The 26480-nt window shown below is 36.1% G+C and overlaps 1 protein-coding gene across 4 annotated transcripts in view; it reads left to right on the forward strand.

Annotated features, from left to right (window-relative positions):
• The window catches only part of LOC150075060 (TATA-binding protein-associated factor 172-like), a 934682-nt gene that overhangs the window by 228761 nt on the left and 679441 nt on the right, over window positions 1-26480 (forward strand). For 3 of the 4 annotated variants that reach the window (XM_090388242.1, XM_090388245.1, XM_090388244.1), the window contains exon 13: window positions 9170-9293. In XM_090388242.1, the coding sequence (XP_090244368.1) occupies window positions 9170-9293 (124 nt within the window). The remainder of the gene's footprint in view (window positions 1-9169; window positions 9294-26480) is intronic. The other variant, XM_090388243.1, reaches the window with a different exon arrangement.

Here is a 26480-nt window from a genome sequence, read left to right on the forward strand (position 1 = left end):
ATGCTTATGGATAATTGTGCTTTCTGACAAAGTTCTTTGAGCTTTGTCAGAAAGCACAATTATCCATAAGCATTTTTTCAACAGGCTTCTTAAACAGCTAATAGAGTTCTATCAGTGAACTTTGCCTTAGTGATAAAGAGATCATTATTCCATTGTATAAAACAGGGCTGCACCAAGGAGAGTTCAACATGCACATGCACTAAGGCAAAGCTCATTTAGAGGGGTATCACACCATCACAGTACGGATAGCTTAAGATTTATTTGGTTTTAATATGCTTATGTTAAGTGGTGGTGCAGCAAATTTTATATATATAGTGCCGTTTTAATTTTCTGCAAACTTTTGCTGACCATCACTGTATTGTTACACATAATTTATACTGTAGAAAAAAAATTTCGAACCAAAATCAATATTTTATGTAAATTTTGAATGTGTGGGAATGACAAATATTTCTTACTGGTGGGATCTTGGTGTTTTTTTTGGGAGTTGATTTATTGGTGCAGCGACAGTTGTTATTGCTGTTATTATATTATTTAATAAATAACAGAAAAAGTTTTGAGAGATAGGCTAAGTGGTGAGGCACTCTGGTATAGAAGCTACATGTTTGACCGACTAGAGTTCGAGGCTTGTCTGACTACTATACAGTAAACCCCCACTATTCGCGGTATCTGTATTCGCGGTTTCGCGTATTCACGGTCGCCGATTTAATATAAAATGAAACCTAAAAAATGTGAATTTTAAAGCGCCGTGAACATTTTCCGCCACAAAAAAACATGGGTGTGGCTAAAATTATCTTTCCCAGTCAAAACAGCGCTCAGTAGGTGTGGGAGGGTGACAAAATCGCGAGCGTGGATGTTTCTCGCTAATCCTTGTTGAGTATGTATTATGCGCTTGTCATGGAAGGTTTCGTCGTTTGCTTTTAATTTATATGCTTATAAATTGAATAAATTTATCAATTTATAAATTGATATGTTTACAAAAGTGATAAATCTACCATTTTGCAGTGTAAAACAGACTTTTTCGAGCGTGTTAGCGGAAGAAAGTGACTTTATTGTGGACCAGTTCTTTCTAACCCGTACAAAAATATGGCTACGAATAACAAGGGAAATGTGAAAAGATCAAAGAAGGTGATGATATTAGCGAATAAAATTGAGTTATTAGACAAAATTTCTAATGGTGAAAGTGTCTCCTTAGTGGCAAAACATTATAAAATCAACGAGTCAACGGTACGATCAATCAAAAAACCGGAAGAAAAAATCCGCCGTAGTGTCCGTGAAAACGTGCTAATTACTTCAAAAATTTGCTCTGTAACTCGTGATGTTAAATTAGAAAAAATGGAAAAAGCTTTAAGTCTGTGGATAGAAGACCAAACTCATAATAAAATTCCGTTAAGTTCACTCATCATTCGTGAAAAAGCAAAACACCTTTATCAACACTTTAGAGAAACTGGTGATGGCACTGGCGGGAAAAGTTTTTTAACTAGCAAAGGTGCTGGTTTGAAAGATTTGTTTGAAATTTCTAATAAATATTACATTTAATATTAAATTGTTTCTTATTTTCATTTTGATGCCATATGCTTGCGTTTCACTATGTACTGTCTATGTACATAGTCATATTATGAAGGTACATATTATACATACATAGACAAAATTTTAGACTAGTTTTTCTTATATATTTCATACTTTGGAACGGAACCCCTTTATTACTATGGGAGCCATAACTCAGTATTCGCGTTTTTGGTATTCGCGGCATTTCTCAGGAACGTAACCCCCGCGAATAGCGGGGGTTTACTGTATATGGCATTGTTCTTGTATTCTGTCAATCTTGTGAACTCCTTATATTGGTCATCAGAGTATAAACAGAAACTTTAAATTTAAAATGTAATAAATCTATGTTTTGTTTAAAATATTTAATTGTAATATTCATTATCAAGTAAGAGAGAGACTAAAGATTAAACATGTTTATAGCCACATTTAAGTCAGAATGAAAGAAATATATTTTTCATATTAAAAAAAAAAAAAAAAAATGGATAGAATTAATAACTTCTTTAAAAATCAGACAAGTAATTATGGGCGCCTCCGTAGCCAGGTGGGAAGGAGCAGCAGTGCGTAGCACACGCTTCTTGATTAGACCGGGGTTCGAGCCTGTCACCACCAAATATGGAGGATGCGGAAAGGTCAGGGAATGACCACCGCATATTCCCGGAGCAATATGGCCTTAGTTGCTAATGCTCCTAAAAAAAAAAAAAAACCAAACCAAAAGACAAGTAATTATTAATTTAAATCAAATACATTGTGTGATAGAAAAAATCCTTTATATAATTCATTATTTAGTGAAACAAAATTTAGCTCTTAGAGAAACTAACAATAAATTATATGAAAACAGTAATGGAAATATCATGGAAATTTTTTTAAAATTAATATAAATTACTAAAAAAATTTATGTGGTTATTGTAGAACATATATGATGTATCCAATCCAGCTGGCTGGTTGAGATGCCTTTACTAATGACCTCACATATCTTATTCATATACTTGCCAGAATACTTGACAGTCCTCAGGACATACCCAAAATTTTTGATCTTTCTCCCACCAATAACCCTTCAAAGTACATGGTCAATTGTTAGGGCTCCTCTTGTCACTTTGGAAAAGTGACAAGAGGAAAAGTGATAAATCTACACTTTTCCTCTAACTAAAACACTACAGCCTGCTGCAGTCTTTTCTCCAAATGGATCCTCTTTCCCATGACCATTCTGAGCTTCCTGTTGTGTGTCATTACAAGAATGAGCAGAACGGGATGATCCATGTGATTTATGTTCTTTATTCCGTTGGTTATATTCATGTTTTAAATCTGCCTATCCTAGTCTCTTTGGATCATTTCGGTTAGATTATTCATTCAGGAATGAAAATCTTTTATTTTCCAATAAATCTGCTACAACTGTTCAAGACAAGAAGTAGCATATCGCAATTAGTTTGTATCCAGATTTCCATCTTCCAAGTTCTTCCTTCTCTGAAGCTTGCAACAATTGTAAAACAGTTATTAATTAATCCAAACTTGATTTAAAAAAAAAAAAAAAAGCTAAGAGTAGAAAAATTGATTCTTGTTTAAATGGTAGTTGAGCATTCTGTTGTTTTGCCAGAGCTGTTGGCTGTAATTTCTGTCCATTTATACTCCCACCTCTGTTACAACCTGATGGTTCTAATATACTCCATGTGATGCCACCTGTGATTTTCTAATGGTTTTAATATACTTCACATGATGTCATCTGTGATTTTCTGACAGATGAATGTTAAGAGAGTTCTGAACAGTCTTGATGCCAACAGAGCTGCAGGTTCTGATAACATTTCTACACTTGTTCTCAAAACATGCCTTCTTGTTTTGTGTCACCTTTTTGCACTTTCTTATTCCACTGACATTTTTCCTTCTGCTTGGAAATTTTCTCATATTCAGCCAGTTCTTAAAAAATGACAACCCCCTTCCATTTATTATCCCATTGCACTTACCTAATGTTTTTCTGAAGTAATGGGGAAATTTGTCAACTGCCAACTCTTACCTATCTTGAAACCTTCACTGTGATAAATGGTCACCATTATGGACTCTTTTAGAGTCATTCCTTTAGTGGAGTAACACATTACTTTTTGGCAGTTTTGATTAAAAAGTTCAGTAAAATTCAAGGAGTTATTCTTAACATTTCTAAGGCTTTAGAAATGTCAAAATGAAAGTTGGAATTTTCCAGTGTGGCAAAGAAAACTTAGTTAACTATAATCCTTCTAAAATTCAGTCCTGTCTTATTTCTTTGAACAAAAGAGTCTCTTTGATTTCTCAAGATTGTAATTATTCCTATGCTCGCCATAGACAAATTACATATGTCTATTAGGAATTACTGTGATTTCAGTCTCTCTTGGCATAAGCATATCACAAATGTCACTTCCTCTGCATAAAAAAAAACAAAACAAAAAAAAGCCCCTGCATTTCTTGGTGCTACTCGTTTTTTAAACAAATCTTGAACCCCCCCCCCCACAGAACTGGGGTGGTGCACTCAAAACATCATAGTTGACTGACACACTTGAAGCATTTTGCTGTGATGTCAATGTGTATGTCCAGATACTTTTTGCAGTATTTTGTACGTTTTCAAGGAATAATAATAGCTCTATAAAAATGAATCAGAAATATGTACAGTGCTATTTACTCAGTTTTTTAATTTCCTGAGTATACTGCACAAGCATAGATTTCATTTCTTAGCCTTAGAAATTGTTCTGAACCGCTCCAAACACTTTCAAACCACAGTAGTTATTTTATAATATTAGGGAGTTTGTTAGAGAGGCATGAAATCATGGGATTGTCTATTGCTATTCCATAACAAGATTAATAGCCTGTTAATGACAGACTTATTATTTTGCCCAAAAATAGTTAAACCTTCTACAAAATGCAATTGGCATAGATGGTGAACCTTTTCTCCCCCCATAGGGCTTATCCATTCTTGCTTTGTCCCAGGTATTTGGTTATCTGTAAGGTGAAGTCTCAATTATGATTGCTTCAGTATACGGTATATTTAAGTTGTTATTATTTTTTAAATTCCTTAATTATTGATTTTAACAGTGATTACTATCACTGTTAGTCATTTTATCAGCTTACATTCAGTCAAAATATTATGACTATTCCTGCATTTTAGCAGTCGAATGTTCCTCCCTGCCTGGTCGCACTGAGAACCAGTGCAACACATTTTTGACAGACTTCAAAAAAAAGGAACGATTGTCAGGTACTGGTTGAAATGGCAGTATTCTAGAATTTGCAAATCTTGTCGGCTGTTCATGGAATGCTGTGTAGTTAAGGTGCTCCAAGAGTGGGTGGATGGTTGACAGAGCAGCACTATAACCATCAACCAGGCCAGTGGCAGGTTGATGGTTATAGTAAATGTAAAGGCTGTCCTGCTTTATGCAAACCAAGAACTTTCACCAGGAGATGACTAGTGGTGTTTCTAAGACCTTGATCCAAAGAACCCTACTCCACATGGGCCTCAGGAGTATGTTATTCGCAATTGGGGAAAAAACTTGCATTTTCTGATGAGTCACATTTCTTACTGTGACTCATTTGACGCTGCGAAGAAACGATTCTTCTTCGCAGTGTCAAACTGCGAAGAAGAATCACTCCAATTTCCTCATCCAACAGAAACAGGCAGGTAGTGCAGTGTTTTGGGGGATGGTTCTTGGGAATCTTTTGGAGCACTCATACCCTAGACCTTAGTCTAAAAGCAAAAAACAAATTTACACACCTGTCTTGAACCATCCTTCCTCAGTTTGAATTTATGCTTCCTTATGTGTTGTCTGAGCAAGAGTAAGGATGCTATCAACGTACTCAATCCATTCAATGCCTTAAACAGTCGGTCAGCTCCCCTTCAAGTGCCTATTTTCCAGATGCTGCAGTTTGCAGAATTAAAGTCTTTCTTGATAAGATGCCCTTTGTTTTCCTCACTAATCTCATTGTTCTTTATGCTTGTCCAACAGATCCACATGCTCCTTAAAAGATGTGGCTTAACTAGGACCTTATACAATGGAATAATTGATTTTTATCGAGGCTGGCCAAATTCTTGTGTATTGACAAAACCCAATAAACTATCCTAGCAGCCCATCTGTGCCATTCAAATAATTTCATTTCTGATTGTTCCAGCTCTTTTTTGTCCTCTGTCTGCTTTCATGTAGCACTTCACATTGGTATATTATTCTGGAATTATTGCTACCCATATTCTTACACATTGCTGCAGAACATTGTCTTTATCTTTTTTTTTTTAAGAATCTTTTGGGTTTTATTTTATTAATTTATCTCAGTTTCCACATTACTAATTTCTTATTCAATGACACATGCTTTGCTGGCTTTATTTTCAGTGACAGTACTGACTTTATTTTCCGTCAACAGTAAATTTTTCATTTACTGTTGAAGGAAAACTTAGAAGTAAAACCTAGCAACTCAGAAAAGTAATTTCTTTCTACTTATATATTTTATTTAATTATTTGCTGTATAAGTAAAAATCTACATTATTTTTAACATTATGAATAAATTATATCTTATTTGTGATCCTATATTCCAATAAGTAAAAACTCTAAAATATTAGAAAATACTTAATTAACTATGAATGACAAAAATTTGCTTCATGCACCATGTGGCACTTATCACTGAATGCTTTAAATATTATTAGGAAGTGAGTGTTATTAGAAAATTTAAAAACTTGACCGTATTGCTTTAGGTGTAATTACCTGGACACTTAGAAACACAATACTTTCTGACTATTATTGATGGAAAAAATCTATGCTTAAATAGTAATGTAAAATATTAATGTGTACAATCATTATGAAGGTCATGAACTGAAGGTCACTAACGAAAGGTAGACAATGGCTGCCTCTTTTTGATAATACCCAGAAATGAAGGTCCAGTCCTTTTAATGGAAGACCCTGTCTTCTCTATGGCCCAAGAATGCAAAAGAATCTTATCAGATGTGATGGTCATGCTTTTTGTATATTTTGACTTTGGCATTGTTCAATGAATTTGCCTCACATGGTTAAACAGCATATACAATTGGCACTTTCTATTCAAGAATTTCTCATGGAGCACTCCATCACCGTGGCCCCTCATCTGCCATATTCACCATATGGATTTTTCTCCCTTCCCTCCTTCCTAAATCCCCTTTTCAGTGTTATAGATTTGCAACAACTAAGAAAATTTATATAGAACACAACACTGGAATTATCAGTAATTCCAAAAGAAGCCTATCAGGAATGCTTCCAGAAGTTGCAGAAGCATTGGAATTGTGAGGGAGGCTACTTAAAAGGAGATCCATTGTAATAGATGGTAAGCTTCATTATTCCCAATTAGTTAAGTCCCCAAACTTTTGCTCTCATCTTCTATATTGAAAGGCAGTGTATTTTTACCATTATTTTTTATTAGATGTAGTTTTTTTTATCCTCTTAATATTTTCTTCTCTTATGTTAAGCATGTAAAGCATTCTGTGGTTTTTTTATCGTGGGGTTGACTTTGTAGCTTCTACTTTCTTTTTTAAGTTTCTAACAGGTTTATAACAGGGTGTGAATAATAAAGGAGATGTGTATCTGTTGATTTTTCCATTTCTCAGCTTCACATCCCTGCATATATCAATGCTATATTAACTCACCATATTGCATCCTTAGCTGTTGATGTGTGTAAATAATTACTTAATCTTCTGTTCAGGAATTAATAATTAATCATCCTTCAGTTGACACTACCAAGTTGAACTATGCAATTATGCAGAAATAATGTTAGATATCTTATATAATATGTGCTTCTAGGAATATTTCACAATTTTAACTCTTTCCAACAAGTACTTGGAGATATATAAAGCTTCAAATTCTGTTTTTTTTATATCCATGCTGTATATCACTTTTAAAACTTATCCTTAAAACTATTGATTAAAACTTATCGTTAAAACTTTTGATTAAAATTACACTACATCTGATCAGGAGATTGTTCTGATCAGATGTAGTGTAATCAGGAGAACAATCTCCTGATCAGATGTAGTGTAATCAGGAGATTGTTCTCTATGCTGAAGCTGGATTATATTTTTTATAGCATGTTTGTGAATGCATATATGCATAAATTTGTGCTGTGATTGTTTTTAAAACTGAAGGCAAATGGGATTAATATTTGCTTGATATTGGCACACTTATTGAACTCTGCTCTATTTATGGTAATGTCTTTTTTTTTTTTTTATATATATATATATAAATCTTAAACTGTGTATTGTAAATACTTGGTATGCAGTGTTATTTGTTCTTTATTTGTGTTGTTGAGGTTATTTTATGTACATGGAATAAACTTTTGATAACATTTTGAGATTTCAAATTATGAAACATTTATTACATGTACATGAATTAACTTCAACAGCACAAAACAAAGAACAATACTAACTTTTTACTTACAGTGAGAAGCTGGCGATAAAAAAAAAAAAAAAAAAAAAAAAAGTTTCTGCAAATAGTGCAGAATTCAGTATGGCAATATTAAAGAGTTGTTAATTTAATGTGCCCTCACTTTTAGAGAACTCGTTTATTGACTAAGAATAACTGCATATGTGTGTCATGGCACATCAATTGGGTGCTGTTTCACTTGCACTTGTCAGCAGAAGGAGCAGCAAATATGTTAAAGAAAATTATTTTATATTTAACCCTATTTATGTCATCTTGCTTTTTTATTTCATCAAAATAACTTCTGCATTAAGTGAACATTTATTACAAATCAGCTATAGTGTACATTGTAATGATTATAGTCATTGGTTTTTTAGTCTTTTTATGAAGTTAATGATATCTGAAACTGTCTGTATAGGCTCAGAATAATTCTATGAGTATAATATAATTTGTGTTTCCTTATGTGATTATATGTTTTGTTTTCAGCAAAGTATATAATTATAATCAAAGTACAATTATGTTTTAACTTTTACAAAATCAAACAAAGAGAGAGAGAGAGAGAGAGAGAGAGAGAGAGAGAGAGAGAGAGAGAGAGAAAGAAAGAAAGAAAGAGAGGAATGATTGTTTCTTGCATCCCTACTTTTCCACCAGAGAGTACGGATCTGATTTTTGTTAATATTACTCAAGATTCCATCACTTGCCTTACCATACTCTTTCCATTAAAAAGTGAACTGCACATATCCTGATTGGAAAAACAGCTATTTTTTATTTGCTCTTTATTTTTTATCTCCATTTCCTCTTATTTTTGCTTTAAACGATTCTTTTCATTTGAAGTAACTCATAATACTTCACAGGTTATTAGGAATGCCCCTTATGCATTATTTTAATGTTTCTTTCATTTACTCAATCTCTCTTTTTAAATTTTTGAGATGTATTGCCGAGAACCCTTTCACTTATGTTTTAGCTTTCAATTTAATGTTGTTTTTTTTAAATGTAATGTCAGTTATATTATATTATTATTCCTTTAATTATTCTCTAAATGAAGTGGGCCTTCATTAACCCTTAATGAAAATATTACGATATTACCTTATGTAAATAAAGATTATAGGCCACATGTGCGTGTGTGATGCTCGATTAAAAAATTAGGGGTTATGATTACCAGTAAATTATTTTAACATAAATAGATATTGTGCACTCTATAGTAGTTTTCATAACTTTCTCTAATGAATTTATTATGCTATCAGCAGCATGCAAACACCTTTAAATGATCTTGTTCCAAGGCTGTGGCCGTTTCTTGGCCATAATTCATCCTGTGTTCGTAAGTCTGTTCTTGAGGCATTGGCTACCTTGACAAATAGCAATTTACAGGTAATCCACTTTTAAATTTTTTTCGTTTTAAATTTGAATCATGGTCTGTGAATATAAATGTCTTCAATAAATAGCTCAATTAGGTCAATCAAATATAAATAGGTGAATTAGGAACAAGTTAGATTAAAAAAACAAAACAAAAATGTTTGTTTTTGTGATTTTGTTATAGATATTTTTGAATCATGTTATTTGGATCAATAAGCTGTTTGATAGCCAGTTTTAACTTGTATGGTGGGGGTCAGCAACCTATGGCTCTTTGAACGTGTAACTGTGGCTCTTTAACTTTTAGCCCACATGAAGCACAATATGAAATGGAGTTAGAGGACTTGAAAATCAAGGACATGTGGGGTGCAAGATTAATATGCCTTAGAACTGAAATTGAGGATTTGGAGAGGCAAAAGGCTGCCCTTGCAATTCTACACAAATGAATGGTGACAGATGAGTTGAAAAAGCAAGACCAAATTGTGTTCGATGCATGGAGTAACTTACCGGACATGTACAGTGAAACTTCCCTTTAACGGACAGCCATGGGGAACGAAAATGTGTCCGTTAGAGAGAAGTGTCCGCTAACAAGAAGTCTGAGGGAGAAAAAAAAAAAGAAAGAAAGAAAAATCGTTAAAAGTTTAATGTAAAATTAAATTAAAATATATACAGATTTTGAACAATATTATTTGTAAATAATATACAATTACATACACAAGAGATAAAGAAAAATCGTTAAACGTTTAATATAAAATTAAATTAAATTATATACAGATTTTGCACAATATTTTTGTAAATAATATACATACAATTGTGCTATGCATATTATGACTTTATCTTAAGAAAAATACATACAGTAATCACTTATTTTCTTCTGCACCTTCTTCCGGCTGATAACATTTGTTTTCAACATTTTTTGGAGTGAAGAAACCATCGAAAGTCCTTCAGTATCTTCTTCAGCGGCGAAAAACATTTTTAAACGATTGATTTGTATGAGCGCTTCTTCTATTTTCATCGGTGGTTCGTCGTTAATATGTTCTTTGACAGAATGACCTCCTTCCATTTCTTCATCCTCATGAGGAACTTCTTGAAAAATATTGATGATAATGTCATTGATATCTATAGCACCATCTTCTGTAGTGAGGTTCGAGTCTATACCTTTGTAGCTAGGGTCACTTTGTAGCTGAAGTATTGTACATTATCAATAGATGTTGAAGTTCGTGTTCTTCTTGGTGCTCCACATTGCTGTTCACAACTTCAATTTTAGCGTTTGAGAAGCCAGACTTTACAAAACAGTTCACGGCAGTTTGTTTTCTAATTGCGTTTACTGAAGAGGAAATCCATTGAATCGCATCTAGGATGCTGAGTTTATTTGCAAAGTCACTCGCACACATTACATCGTTCATGTTTGCAATGAGATGTCTTAAAACACGTTTTCTGTAGTGAAGTTGTGGAAACGTATTTGCTTTCGAATCCCATCAATCACGGGAGGAATTTTTATGGGTCTTTTTTTCACAACGTCACTGAGTTAGTTTGTCTCAAGCGAGAGTTGCCAAGTTTTTTTTCCAGGAAATTCGGTTTAAAATTTTTTATTATCCCTTGATCCAAGGGCTGACACTCTGCAGATGTGTTTGGTGGCAGAAAAACGATTTGAATGTTGGACAATTCAATGTGCGGGTGAGATGCAGCATTATCCATGAAAAGAATAATTTTTCTGTTTTGACGAATCATGTTTTGGTTAAAGTGACTTATCCATTCGCTCATGATATCTAGTGTCATCCACGCTTTTTTTATTAGACTTCCAGTCAACATTCAAAAGATTAAACTTTATGCCCTTGAAACAACGAGAATTTTGTGGTTTTCCTATAACAAGAGGTTGTTCAAAGTCTCCCAGCATATTTGTACACAATAGTACAGTCAAGCGTGCCTTAGAAATTTTTCCGCCCTGGCACTTTTCGTTTTTTAAACTCATTGTTTTTTCAGGAAGAGCTTTAAAAAACAACCCTGTGATATCGTCACAGTTGTAAATATCCTTAGCTTCAAAATCACGACATAAATCTTCCAATTTGATGGTCCACTCTGTTACAACCCCAGTATCAACAGATCCACCTTCACCACTTACGGTTTTCCAAGAAATTTAATGCCGAGTTTTGAACTTGTCTAGCCATCCCACAGAAGCTTTGAACTCATTTACTCCCATAGATTTCGCTACCTCCAAAGCCTTTTCCCTAATAATAGGCCCATTAATGGGAATTTTTTTTAGCACGTACACGACAAAACCACTCGTACGTAGCATTGCCAATTTGAAGTCCAACAGTTTTCGGGAATGATTTTTGAACCTGATCATTTCCGTGTTGCCAAAATTGTTTGAGCAGTTCATTTTTTTTCTTTAGGATGTTGCTTACCTGTGTCTTCCCGATTTTGAATTTTGCAGCAAGATTGTGAACACAATTTTTTTTTAGCCGATCATACGCATTAATGAGTTCGACTTTATCTTTTAAAGTTAAATGTTTACGAGAAGACATTGTGCACTTCATACGACACTGAACAAAACTGAAACTGAAAAGACGAAAGGCCAACCATATTCCCCACCCCTGCACACACCGAATTCATCAGAAGTTTTACACGTGCCTTAAAATTCTTGAAAAAAGGTTTAGAACCGCGATGTAAACCTTGATAAAATTCAGAGAATCGGAAATAGAAAATAAACACGATTGAGGCAATACGTGGAAGAAAAGTTCCTAGAAAAAGGGCCGTAAGCTCACCCGCTGTCCATTATGGAGAGATCAAATTAAGTGCTAATCTAAACGAAACAGTGCAGATTGGCTGTCCGCGTCCATTACAGAGAATGTCCGCTAGACAGAAGCTGCAAACACGTTAAAACCAATGGAGGTGAGTTGGGGAATTTGAAAATGTCCGTTGTAGAGAGATGTCCGTTAACGGGAGGTGTCCGTTAGGAGAAGTTTCGCTGTATATAAATTTGAAAATATTTGTGTTCGGACTTCCCCCATTTTTTGGTTTGATGTATTTTTGTGGGAAAATATTTTTGAACATGAACTATATTAAAAATAAAATCAAGAAACTGTCTGAACAATGCAAGTCTCTCGAGCATGTTTAAAGATGAAAATTACGGCATACTTGCCTGATGTTGAGAGACTTGCTCAAGAAGTTCAGCAGCCAAAGTCGCATTAATTGATACCTAATTGGATGCTTGTTTCACTTTTTTAGTATTAATAAATAATATTTCAAAATATATATTTTTTAATTAAACACCTTTCCACTCTATTCCATTTCTTAAAAACTCCCCCCCCCCCCCCAGCTTGAGCTGAGCAGCAGCTCTTTGGATTCTCTCTCCTTTTTAATTAGATCAAAAATGGCTCTTTCACTTAAAAAAGTTTGCCGACCTCTGTTGTATGGTAATAGATATTTCAATATTTAAGGTAAAAAGTGTAAAAGTTATATTAAAATTATATTTAAAAATTTCATCTTGCAAAATAGTAGTTAATGCATTATTCCACGTGGCAACTACTACTCCTGTTTCAATTTACCTTCAATTGCATGTGCAGTCTGATAAACATAATTGTTTATCCTTCAACTGCATATGTGCAGTCTGATAAGCATAATTGTCTTTGCTTATGCTCTTGAGATGAATTTGCATTGTATTGTGTTGCTCATTGCATTGATCTGTTTGTGTGCATTTAATTTTCTGATGACTTCACCAATAAATTAATTTTGTAATTCAGAAAGATATTACATGCTATTTATTAATGAAAAATTGTAACCAGAAGAAATTTTAAACCATGTGATTAACTTTTAATTAGAATATTGTAATAAAGACATTCTCCTCGACTTAAGACTTATATGACTTATGACAATCTGAACTTGCAACATTCGTTTCCAGAAATAAATTTAAAATATTTTACACATCTGTGACACTGCTGTACGACTACTTCAGCTACTTGCACAGTTGTATTAAATGGCGTGTCCATACAGACAGCCCATAAAATTGTCCAAAATCATCAATTTCGAGTTAGAAGCATTTTTTCTAACAGTTAATTCCGTGTATCTGCATTCGAAAACCCATCTATCTATTCATAAATCATGCCTACAGGGACAAAAAAAAAGGACAAACATCCATCTGTTTCAGGTATTTAACTGCAGCGAAACTGGCCTTTTCTGGAAGAGAATGCCACGCAGAACATATATCATGAAGGAGGAGACCACCTTGCCTTGCCATAAACCAATGAAAGACCGGCTTACATTGCTCTTTTGTGGCAATATTTTGGGTGACTGCAAGGTCAAACCACTGCTAGTGTACCATTCGGAGAACCCCAGAGCTTTTAAAAACATCAGGGAAAAACCGCCTTGTAGTTTTCTGGCATTCCAACCACAAGGCGTGAGTGGCTAGGTGTCTTTTCTCCGACTGGGTAACTGAGGTGTTTGGCCCCGCTCTACGTGACTACCTTAGGGAGAAGGATCTTCCATTGAAGGTTCTTTTGGTCATGGACAATGCTCCAGCCCAACCTCCTAATTTTGATGGAAGAATTACCAGATGAGTTCAGTTTTATCAAGGTTCACTTCTTGCCACCTAATACGACGCCTCTCCTCCAGCCTTATGGACCAGCAGTTGATCACAAATTTTAAAAAACTACACTAAGGCATGGTTTAGGAAATGTTTTGAGGCCACTTCCAGTGATGTGACTCTGAAGGACTTTTGCAAGGGTCACTTCAATATAGTGGATGCTGTTTTCCTAATTGTGGTTGCTTGGAAGTAGGTTTTCTCTTAGGTGCTTGAATTCGGCTTGGAGACCATTCTGTGGCTCCAAGGGACTTTGAAGGCTATCAACAGTTGGAGGAAGAGCCTGTTGTGCAGGAAATTGTGTGCCGGGGCAGTTCCATGGGTCTGGAGATCAATGAGGAGGTTGTGGAAGAATTGGTAGAGGATCACAGATTTCCTCTTCTTCACTGCAGAGGCACTGAAGAAGAGGAAAGCTTTCGGGGACACGAACAAGGAAAAAAAGTCACTGCATTCCAGCTGAGGACCTTAAACAGGTGTTCTCTTGCTGGAATAAACTGTCCAAACTTATGAAATCTATCACCCAGATATTGCCGCTGTGGGCCTTAACATTTTAATGACGCCTTAATCATTTTAATGACGCTTTTAGAGGGGTCCAAAAATCCAGGATAAAGCAGTCAACCCTAGGTTCATTCTTCAAAAAGGTGAACAAACTGATGAACCTCCCACAGGACGGTCACCCAAGATGAGTAGGAACGATGACTCCTCTACTTCCAGCTTTATGTGATTTTTTATGATTTTTATTAGGGAAAATTTGTTTATATTTTCACTGGGGGAATATTGTTCATGCTTTTCCAATTTTATATTATTTTTACAAATATTTTTAATTTTGTATTATATTTTTCCTGTTTAAATCATTGTATTGAATGGTAACTTTGCTGCTCTAGACCGTGGGCCTGAGGGATTACCCTAAATACATGGTATTTAGGGGAACGGAACATGATATTCCATGGGGGATGTCTTTGTGTGTGCGCACGCGATGTAAGGAGTGTAAGGAAATCAGGCGAAAACTCAGCGTTGTTATGAGCCTATATGAGAGTTTGAAGGACAGGGTGGATGCCCTCGAAAGATCTAAATTGAGGGACCCTTCAGGCTCTCAGCTGCCCACATCAACGCCAGAGCTTGCACTTTGTCATCACGCAACACAGTGGCAACCCTCAAAGCAGAATGCGCTGGTCCCTCAGGAACTATTAGTTGTTGGAGACCCTATTGTCAGGGAAACGGGAAACATGCTTTGTAAAAAGGATAGGTGGAACAGGACCAGGATATGTCTGCCAGGGACAAAGGTTGATGACATAGAGCAGATATCATCTTTTAAGGGCACAAAAGGTGATGTAGTTGTACACGTTGGCGCTAATGATATTAGGAGTAGGGGACCGGCAGAATTACTTAACAAATACAGGTCACTGTTGAACAAAAGCCGAGAATTAGGGTTGAATTTGAAAGTGTCTGCAATTCTGCCCAGACACGATAGAAGGGAGTATATGATGAGAGTCTTGTTGATCAATTCGGCCCTGGAAAGAATGTGCCAGGCTCAAGGGGTAGAATTTTTTTCAGCCTGGACTGTACTTGTTAACATCAGAGACTGCTTCTATAGGGATGGGATACACTTAAATAGAAAGGGTGCAAGAATATTTGCTGATGCTATCGAGGCAGTGTTAGGTGGGTCGAAAAACTGATAGCTTGCGGGGATACAAGGACAAATAGTTTAACAGTAGCCGTAGGCAGAGGTGAAGGTGATTCTTGTACAACTTCTATTAGAATAAGTAGCAACCTGGAGCGTGGGGTGTTGGGGGTTTCAGGGACGGATGGCAGTCATCCTAAAATAGGTGAGTATATGGGATGTGTTAGGGTAACTAGGAATAGGAGCATGTATGCTTGCATGTATACCAATGCTAGAAGTATAGTAATAAATTTGATGAATTTGAAGTGTTGGTCAAGACATCAAAGGCGGATATTGCTGGGATAGCAGAGACGTGGTATCACACAGATATAAGGAATGCTGAACTGGAATTTGGGGAGTACAGTGTGTACAGAAAGGATAGACAGGATAGAAAGGGAGGAGGCGTTATGCTGTTAATTAAGAAAAACCTAAAATCAAAAGAAGTGCATCCAGTTAATATAGATGAACAGTGCACTGTTGAGTCAGTTTGGTGTGACATAAGCACTGCGAAAGCAAAAATAAGAGTAGGAGAGTGTTATAGGCCTAATGACTCGAACGAGTACAATGAACAATTGTACAGAGAAATAGAGTGGGCTAGTAAATCGGAATGTCTTATAATGGGGGATTTTAACTTCCTAGACATTGACTGGAACTTGTGGGTTGGTCACTCACACACTAGTCAGACTTTTGTGGATTTATTGGATGATTGTTTTCTGCAGCAGTATGTTCGAGAGGCAACCAGAGAAAGTAATACTCTTGATCTGGTTATCAGCAGTGATCATTCATGTATTAAGAATTTGCAGATAAAGGAACCACTAGGTGGCAGTGATCACAGTGTACTGATGTGTGATTTACTTAAAGATTTAATTACCATCAGGGGTAAAGGAAAGGATTTTTACTTCTGTAAAGGTGAGTACAGTGGTCTCCGACAGTTTTTAAATTCTGTACAGTGGATAAACTGACGATGTTACCAACAGTAAATTCTAAGTGGGAAGCATTCAAGAAATTAATCGTGGATGCTACTAAAAGTTTCATACCTATTAAGAAATATTGTTCAAGGTTTAGGCCTAAATGGTTATCTAATGAACTAAGGAGACTCGTAACAGAGAAGAAAAATGCATGGGATGCATATAAATTATCAAGCGACTCAGAAGCCTATGGCAGATATAAACTAGTCTGTAATCAGGTCACACAGGATGTTAGGCAGGCGAAGGCAGATTACGAGAAATCCTTGGCAAAAGATGCTAAGAAAAACAGCAAGGATTTCTTTTCTTATATTAACTCTAAAAGGAAGGGGATGAATCTGATTGGTCCACTTGACATCGATGGTTCGACTGTTGATGATTCTGCTCAGATAGCAAACAAACTGAATGTGTATTTTGCATCTACATTCACACATGAGGAATTATTAAGGTTTGAAAATGCAGAAGGTTATCAAATTGTAGCAGGATACTTAATGATTTTATAATGACTGAAAGCAAAGTGGAGAAGAAATTGTTGAAGTTAAACATAAGAAAAGCACCTGGGGTGGATGGGATCTATCCAGTTATATTAAAGGAGGCGGCAAAGCAACTAAGCAAACCCCTAGCCATAATTATGAGAGCATCCTTGGACTCAGGGGAGGTTCCCACGACTGGAGATGTGCAAATGTATCCCCAATTCACAAATGGGGATCGAAGGGTGACACGAGTAATTACAGACCAGTTAGTTTATCTTCTGTTCCAGGTAAAATAATGGAGTCACTGGTTAAAGATGCATTGCAGGATCATCTAGACAAGACTGCAGCAATAATTCAGACACAGCATGGGTTTGTTAAGGGAAAGTCTTGTCTGACAAATTTGATAGGATATTATGATGTGGTTACAAAGGAACTGGATGCAAAAAATAATTTTGATATCATATATTTGGATTTCAGGAAAGCTTTTGGCACTGTTGCGCATGGAAGACTATTGTACAAATTGGAGCAGAATGGTATTAAGGGTAAGTTGCTACAATGGATAAAAGGATGGTTAAGTGGGAGAAGACAGAGGGTGGTAATCAATGGGTGCTGCTCTTCGTGGACTAATGTTATTAGTGGAGTCCCACAGGGTTCGGTGTTAGGTCCACTGTTGTTTGGTATATTTATCAGTGATATTGATGAAGGTATATCAGGCTTAATGTCGAAGTTTTGCAGATGATACAAAGGTTGGGAGGGTTGTTAATGACAGTAATGGCAGTGCGCTACTGCAACAGGATCTAGATACTGCATATGGGTAGAAGTAACCTGAGAGAAAAGTACCAACTGTGTGGTACTACACTTAAGGTGGAAGAAAATGAAAAAGACCTGGGAGTAATTGTGCAGTCAGATATGAAGTTTTCTGAGCAATGCAGACAGGCTGCCGGGGCAGGTCATGGGGTTTTGTCAATGATATATAGGAATTTTGCTAGCAGGGGGAAGGTGGTGATTGTCCCTCAGTATAAGACAATGGTCAGGCCATGCCTTGAATACTGCGTACAGGTCTGGAGGCCTCATTTTAGGAAGGATGTAGATTTGCTTGAGCGTGTACAAAGAAGGGCAACAAGATTGGTGAGGGGAATGAAGGGATCCTCTTACCAAGAGAGGCTTAAGTTCTGCAAATTGCAGTGGCTGGAGACTAGGCACCTGCGCAGTGATCTGATTGAGGTGTATAAGGCCTTGAATGGGTTGAGCACGCTGAATTTTGATGGGATATTTCCACTTGTTCAGATTACGAACCTAAGGGGGCATAAATTCAAATTAAGAAAAGACAGATGTAGATGTGTGGAAATTTGCCTTTAGCCAGCGGGTGGTTAATTGCTGGAACAAACTTCCATCTGTCGTTGTGGAAGTTGATAGGTTGAATAAATTTAAGGAGGAACTGGACAGGGATTTGGAGGGAATGGTGTGATTTTATTTTTGGCTGATGCTGCATAAGCTTATACACTTGCTTTCTTGCATCACACGCCACTACTACTACATATATTTCAATGTATGCTAGAACAAACAGGTCCTATAACGAACAAGGTTTTGGAAAGAATTACGTTCATTCTAGTGCACACACACACACACACACACACACACCCACACACACACACACACACACACACACACACACACACACACACACACACACACACACACACACACACACACACCATATAGTGCTAGCCCTCATAAACCTACCATTGAATGTATACTCATATCAATAATTTGCCTCATTATTATCATTTTATTTTAATTTATTTTACCTTATTTGCATTTATTTTATTATTAATTATACTTTATTTGCATTTATTTTATTATTAATTATTTGTTTGTTTAAATTAAGCTGACTAAACTGACACAATTAAACTGACTGAAGAATGAAAAGTAATGTGAGAGAACTTATATGAGAAAATATGAAAAATGCACTGTGTAGATTTGCTCAAAGGCAGCAGAAATTAATATAGCACAAATATAAAATATCAAAGCATTAACAGTAAAACAAATATCTATAAGGATGGAATTATGGATAGTATAGTATATTTCTTACATATCACTTGTATTTATTCATTTTGTCTGAATATATATGTTATGGTCATAGTTAATTGGATAGCATACAATTGCTTTTGAAATTTTGTTTACTAAACTTTTACTTCAAATTTTTTTGCATAGAGAATTTGAAGTAATCTTGAAACTGGAAATGATGAATAGTCTAATACATGCGTACGCACTTACGTATATACATGTTGTGACATTTTATTACACCTGAATGGAAAACTGTAAAGTGAGCAGTAAGATATTCCTACAGTAAATGCTATGTAGCAGGTTCAAGAAATAAAATCTGGAGGCACAGATGATGATGACATTGGCATTGTTACCTGCTACATAAGTTTGTAATAAAATGTAACATCATAAACATTTAATAGAAAGAAAGGGGTGCTTCTATAGTTAGGTGGGCAGGAGCAGCAGTGTGTAGCACACACTTCTTGATTAGACTAGTGTTGGAGCCTGTGACCACCAAATACGGAGGATATGGAAAGGTCAGAGAATGACCACCACATATCCAGAATATATGGTATATAGAAAGACATTATATATATGTAAAGTTTCCATCTCCTCTAATTTTAGACAATTTCTGGAATTTGTTATTTGGCAACCATTGTCACTGCATCAGCATGGCATTGTATCCATATGCCAAGTGTTCTCCATTCAGAAACTGTATAGCTATCACAAATTTTGCCATACCTTCCTACATATTTACAAATGCAAAAAAGTTTTGTAATACTGTTCTCCGTATTTAAAATGTAAATCATTTAGTTAAAATGACATTTTTAATATGGTTAAAATCACATGTTCAGATGATTTTAACTTACGTAATAATCTAATAGAAGCAGAAATACTGAATTTCACTTTTTAATAGTGTTCTGCATTTAAAATCAAGTTTTATAATATATTTTTTAAACTATTTTGATTTAAATCACCAAAAAGGAGGTAAATAAATTTTAGAGGACAGGCAGACAAATAATGTTTGTTATAAATTTTACTCTTTATTCTTTACCAAATTTTATTGGCCTTGAAAAGAGCTGATTTTTGGAAGAAATCAATGATACCTTTTTCATAGAAAGGTAAAGAATATTTAAAATGAATACAGTTAAAATCCCCATTAAAATTCAGTTTAAAAGAATACAGTTAAAATCAGGCTATGGCATATCCTGTATTCTTGCTGTAAGAATATATACGAATATACCCAGTTTCATGACATGTCAGTGACTATATCCCCAGCATATACACTACTATGATTGTATAATCTCACTGTGTCTATTCTGTCACTCACAGGCTGTAGATTAGAGGTACCAGTAGTTCTAGTGATCATCTAGCAGCTGTCTTGCAAACACCACTTTTAAGTTGTACATTCAAAATGTAAAGGAAATTGAATCTTGCTATGATGACCCCCTATTTTAAGAAAAAGGAAAAGTATAGCTGGAAATGGGTTGAGGAGAGAGATTCTAAGTCTACTTTCCCCTGCTCAAAATAGAGGGTCATCGTGGCAAGATTCCTTTACATTTTGTTAACGAATTTGAATGTACAACTTTAAATCACTTTGAGGGTGTTCAATAATAGAACGATGTGTACCACTTCAAGAATAGATGCATATCACTTCATGGGTGTTTAAGAATAGGAGCTGTTCAGTTGTGTGAAATTTGGCAATCTGGAAGAAGAATCTATAGATTGAAGTCAGTTTTGCTTCTGTATACATAGGTGGCAGCCTGAATCTTGATGCTGTCTGGATAGATTTTCTGAAATGAGAGAATTGTGGATATCTTGATGGTTGCTGTAGTTACAGACTTGAATTGTAACGAAAAGGTTGCTTTTTGGCAGCAATGGCAAATCAGTGATACCAAAGGATGGACTTCTAGTTGAGCCAGCAAAATTCATATTAAGGAGGATATTATGGGAAGGTAGTCAGAACAAGCAACTTGTTCTGACTACCTGTTCATGGCTTCCCATGAACAGGTTGCTTGATGTAATTGGTGGTCCCATGATTTTTGACAGTGGTCAGTGGATTGTAGAATGGGCAACTTGTTGTATTTAGTATTAGTATTAATAATAGCCGCATGGTGCAAGAAAGTCTATGGCTTATGCTGCACCAGCCAAATAAAAAAAAAAAAAAAAAACCCCGAACAAAACAATTATAAAAAAAATAAAATTAATAAATAAATAATAATAATTAATAAAAAAAAAAAAGGAAATTAAACTTATCATCCCATGCGCTTCCCTGACCCGAAGGTACTACCAGATGACCTTTGAATTCCCCCAAACTGTCAGCCTCTACCACCCATGCAGGCAACTTATTCCAGTAATTTATAACTCTCTGGCTAAAATAAAATTCTTGCAGTCCAATCTAAACATTTCCCCCCGTAATGAATTTATGTCCCCTAGTTCTAGCATCATTTATAATCTTGAAAATTTTGTCCTCATTCATTTTACTGATGCCTTTCAGAGCTTTAAACACCTCAGTCAAATCTCCTCTAAGGTGTCTAGTTTCCAAACTCTGCAACCCACATATTCGAAGTCTTTCTTCATAAGGACGCCCTTTTGCCAATCTCACCAGGCAAGTGACCCATCTTTGCACCCTTTCAAGAAGCTCGATATCTTTCTTTAGGTGGGTCTCCATACTTGAACACTTGCAAGTGTGGTGTAACAAAGCCTTATATAATGGGATTATCACGTCCCTATCTCTACTTGCAAAAGTTCGATAGATCATCGATAGGACACTATGGGCCTTCCTTGCAACCTGTTTACAATGCTCAGAGAATTTCATGTCTGACCATATCGTAACACCCAAGTCCCTTTCCTCCAGTACTGGGTTTAGTTGAACTCCACCAAGTGAATAAATTATTTTGGGATTAATGTTTCCCAGGTGTAATACCTTATACTTTGTTGGATTAAAGCATAGCTGCAATTTTTCTGACCATTCCTGAAGTCTATCTAGGTATCTCTGAAGAAGTTCAGCTTGACAGTGATCATTAACTACTCTACCAATTTTAACATCATCTGCAAATTTAGACATCATGCCCTCTATCCCTTCATCAATGTCGTTTATGAAAATTAAAAACAACAGTGGTCCTCATACTGATCCTTGGGGAACCCCACTTCTTACATCAACCCAATCTGAGGAATAGCCATTTATCACAACCCTCTGCCTCCTGCCCTGAAGCCATCCTTGCTATCCATCTAAGGATTTTCCCAGTGATTCCAACCTGTTCCAGCTTATAAAGCAACCGCTCATGTGGGACTGAGTCAAAAGCTTTGCTGAAATCTAAATAAACAGTGTCGAAATTATTCCCTAAATCCAGCTCATGAGTGACCCTTTCGAAATAGCGAACCAGATTTGTTAAACATGATTTTCCCTTTACAAAACCATGCTGAGTATCCTCGAATTTCAATTCTATCCAAATGAACCTGAATTCCACCCTTGATCATTGCATCCATGATTTTCCCTACCACTGAAGTCAGACTGACAGGTCGATAATTTCCCACTTCACTTTTAGAGCCGCCGTTATGTATGGGAGATACATTGGCACTTTTCCAATCCAAGGGAATCTCCCCAGAGTCTAGTGATGCTCACATAATTAGCCTCAATGGTTCAATGCACTCACTTGCCACCTCCTTTAAGATTATGGGGTATATTCCATCAACTCCAGCAGTCTTACTGGCCTGTAGGCTCAAAAGGTTTTTCATTAAATAATCTCGCGAAATTTCAATATCATTAATTACATATTTTTCAACTTCGCTCCCACAATTTCCCATTGCCACAAAAGGTTTTTCATTTGTAAATATTGATGCAAAATAACTGTTGAGTTCATCTGCAACGGCAGCTGGTGTATTTAATAATATCGCCTTTCCCTTACGTAAAGGTCCGATCTGGTTTGGCCTGCTCTTCTTGTCGTTTATATATTTGAAGAATTCCTTATCTCCCCCCCCCTCTTTGCTCTGTTTGCTAGTGATTTCTCATAAACTGCCTTTGCGTGTCGAACTTTTTCTGTGGCTCTATTACAGATCATCTTGTAGCTGTTATAGGCTTCAGTACTTTTTATTGCTCTGTAACCTTTCCATGCCACCATGTGGCAACTTCACTATTCATCCAACTTGGAACCCTCCTCGTGGAGTATTTTTTTAATGGTATATACGCATTCAAGGCATCTGTGATTAATGTTTTAAAAGCATACCACAGTTCAAATGTGTTCATTCTCTGCGCGATATCTAATCAGTTATTAGAGGCCATGTTAGTACCTTAAGCCATCGTAATTTCCTTTTCTGAAATTAAAACCCATTCCTTTGCTTTTCACTGCTGCTATCTCTTTCATCATAATCCATCGTAGAACTCAGTGATCACTTCCTGCTACTGGTTCCTCTACTGTCAGCCCTGTTACGTCATCTGATTCATGGGTGAGTATGAGGTCTAGGATATTCTTTTCTCTAGTACTTTCCCTGACATGTTGATACAAATAACAGTCATCTAGTTGATTGAAAAATTTTGTTCCCCATGTCGAGTTTCCTTCCCATTTTCTCCAATCAATTAGAGGCAAATTGAAATCACTCATATTAAGACATTGACACTTACTTACCCATTCCATTTGAATGTAGAGGCTTTTGTCATAATCTTCACAATCACCTGGTCTGTAGATTACTCCTACTCGCATTATACCTATATATGTGAGATAGGTTCCAACTATCTCACACCATACAGATTCTATAGCATGTGAAACATCTGAATCCGGGAAAGCTATCGTCGCACTCAGGCGGCTTCTGATAAGAAGCATTACCCCACCACCCCTTCTATCTACCCTATCCTTCCTAAATACATTATACAAGCCATGCTGAAATTCATCATCCCCAATTTCCGGGTGGCACCACGTCTCCGTAAGCCCTATTATGTCCTCGTTACTTGTTTTAATCAGCAGTTTGAATTCGCTCATTTTATTGACGACACTTCTAACATTACTGTATAAACAATTAAGACTTACTGTTCTTGTATATTTAACAACCCTTGAAGTTTTTTAGGCTCTCTTCCCTGGCATTAGCTACCCGCTCACGTGAAACGTTTCTGCCCCGAGAACATCTAGATAATATGTCCAGTTGGAGTAACAGATAAGAACTCTTGAGATATGGGCAAGAGTTACTTTGACCAATATTATCAGATAAACATGTGTCAGTATTACCCACATCCTCCCTAACTAGCAGTTTCCCTGAACCTTTAAGGTATCCTCAGTAATACTGGCAAAAACTTTTGCACCACCTTTGTTTAAGTGTATCCCGTCTCTACAAAACAAATTCCTTCTACCTACAAGTGTGGGCCATGCTGATAGAAATTTTCCCCCTAAAGCCTTGCAGAGTCCTTCAAGTCTTGATGAGTTAATCCACAAGGCTTTTAACATATAATCCCTCCTATCGTGTCTGGGCAGAATTGCAGACACATAGACATTGTGGCCTAGCTCGCTTTTTACACCCACCTGTCATTTTCTCAGGTTTGTAGACATCTACTTTAATTCTAAATTCTGAACAGGCTTTGCTATAAACAGGAAATTGTTCTGCAGTGGCTATTAGGCTTAACTCTTCTTTTATGTCTTGCGCAATGATGTCTGGTCACATTTTTGGATCCATGTTAGAAACCAAAATTTTTCTTGATAGTTGAGTGGCTTCAGGTTGAGGAGGTACTGATTACAGTTGTTTTTTTTTTTTTTTTTTTTTTTCATTAGTTGTTGGCGCATTGGCTTCTGTGGCCATAGTGCACCTCCCAAAGTTTTTGCATTTTACTCTGATCCAAGCCTGAGGCGGGATTTGAACCTGTGACCTTTGGGTTGCCAGGCAGGCACTTTACCCACCTGGCTAGTCCAGTCAGCAGTTGTTCTTTGTAAGATAATTAGGGCCCAGTGCAGGTAGCATAGAGTTATCATGCTTTACGAAATGGGAAGAGATATTAAGCATAACATTTGGATGATACAGGCTTGTTGTAATTTTTGCTGCTGTTTAGATTTGCAGATAAACTGAGAGGTGATTGGCTGCACTGCAGAAATTGGTTTGTAGCCTCTGTTCTAGGATTACCATTATTAAAAGTGGGATTGGGTGTACTGTCTTGGATATTTTTCACAGTTATACTTGTGGGCTGGCCTAGCTGTGCTTATGAGTTGTTTTTCAGCTCTTCATTTGTAGCCTGGCTGGCCGATGCACTATTGAACAGCAGTATTTGAAATAGCTTCCTATAGGCAGGTGGAGCAAAGGTTCCATATTCTCCATTTCGTGTTGTAGTTCAGTTTGGTTGGTTGTAGTGGAGCTGGGTGGTTCTGACGTTAATTGCCATTGTCTCTGTGATCATTTGCAGAAGTGGCTGACAGAGAGCTATCACTGAGGAGATTTGTGTTAATGGATTTAGTGGCTGGATCAGTCACATCATATATTGGGCACAGAACAGAAGTTAGCTGTGGCTTTTTGAATGCTCTGTTGAAGCTAGACTAGGAAAGCATCAGGGAAAGAAAGGATTGTAGTGAAATCAGTTTGGATATAGGGCGGGCACATATGTTACTAGAGGGAAGGTTAGCTATTTAGCAGGATTGTGAGGTGTGCGAGAGCTCCTGCTGTGGGAATCATCACTGAAGTTGATGTAAGTGTTATTCTGATTTTGTTCATTGATACCACTTGGTGGTGGGTCCTAGTATCTTGTATGATCGATATCCAGAAAATTCACTGAGAACAGTTCACTGAATATTATTTCACCAAAAACACAGTTCATAAATAAATAAATAACAAGTAATAATATTTATTTATTTTTTATGTCTTTCACTACTACAACTTCACAATTTTAATTAAAATTTAATTTTTAATTTTTTATAATTTAAATCATGAGTGATTCCTCTAAAGTAGGTTATCATGTCATTTCCTGGCAGGAAGACATTAACTGCTGTCTTTATATTTTATTTTTTTTAAATGGGAGAATTGCATTCACTTATATATTATTCAATAATTAAATTGTTTAAAGACTCCATATACAGTAAACTGCTGAAATAATGGCATCCGAAATAACGGAACGTTCAAGTTAACAGCACTCTGAGATTGAATGTTTACATACAGCAAAAATGTCCTGAAGTGCTGAAAAAAGAAAATGGCTTGTCAGTTGATTACTGTATTTGTTTACATTCCCCATTTTGAAAGTGAATTCTTTACTGATATCATGGATTATACTACTGTTTTACACATATTTTAAATTAAAAGCCCCTCACTATGGCTCCTAAAGTTAATAAACCTCATACAGAGAAGAAAAGAAGAACAACATTAAAGCTTAGTGGCAAACTTGATATAATAAAGAAAATAGAATGGGATATATGTAGGAGTGTATTAATGCCAGAATATGACATTGGATCATCAACATTGTAATGATATTAAACATTCAGAGAACAGGCTTTTAGAATTTTCATGTGCAGAACCTAA

Source organism: Mastigoproctus giganteus, chromosome 14 (genome assembly GCF_048544385.1).
Source record: "Mastigoproctus giganteus isolate SK-2022 chromosome 14, ASM4854438v1, whole genome shotgun sequence".
NCBI lineage: Eukaryota > Metazoa > Arthropoda > Arachnida > Uropygi > Thelyphonidae > Mastigoproctus > Mastigoproctus giganteus.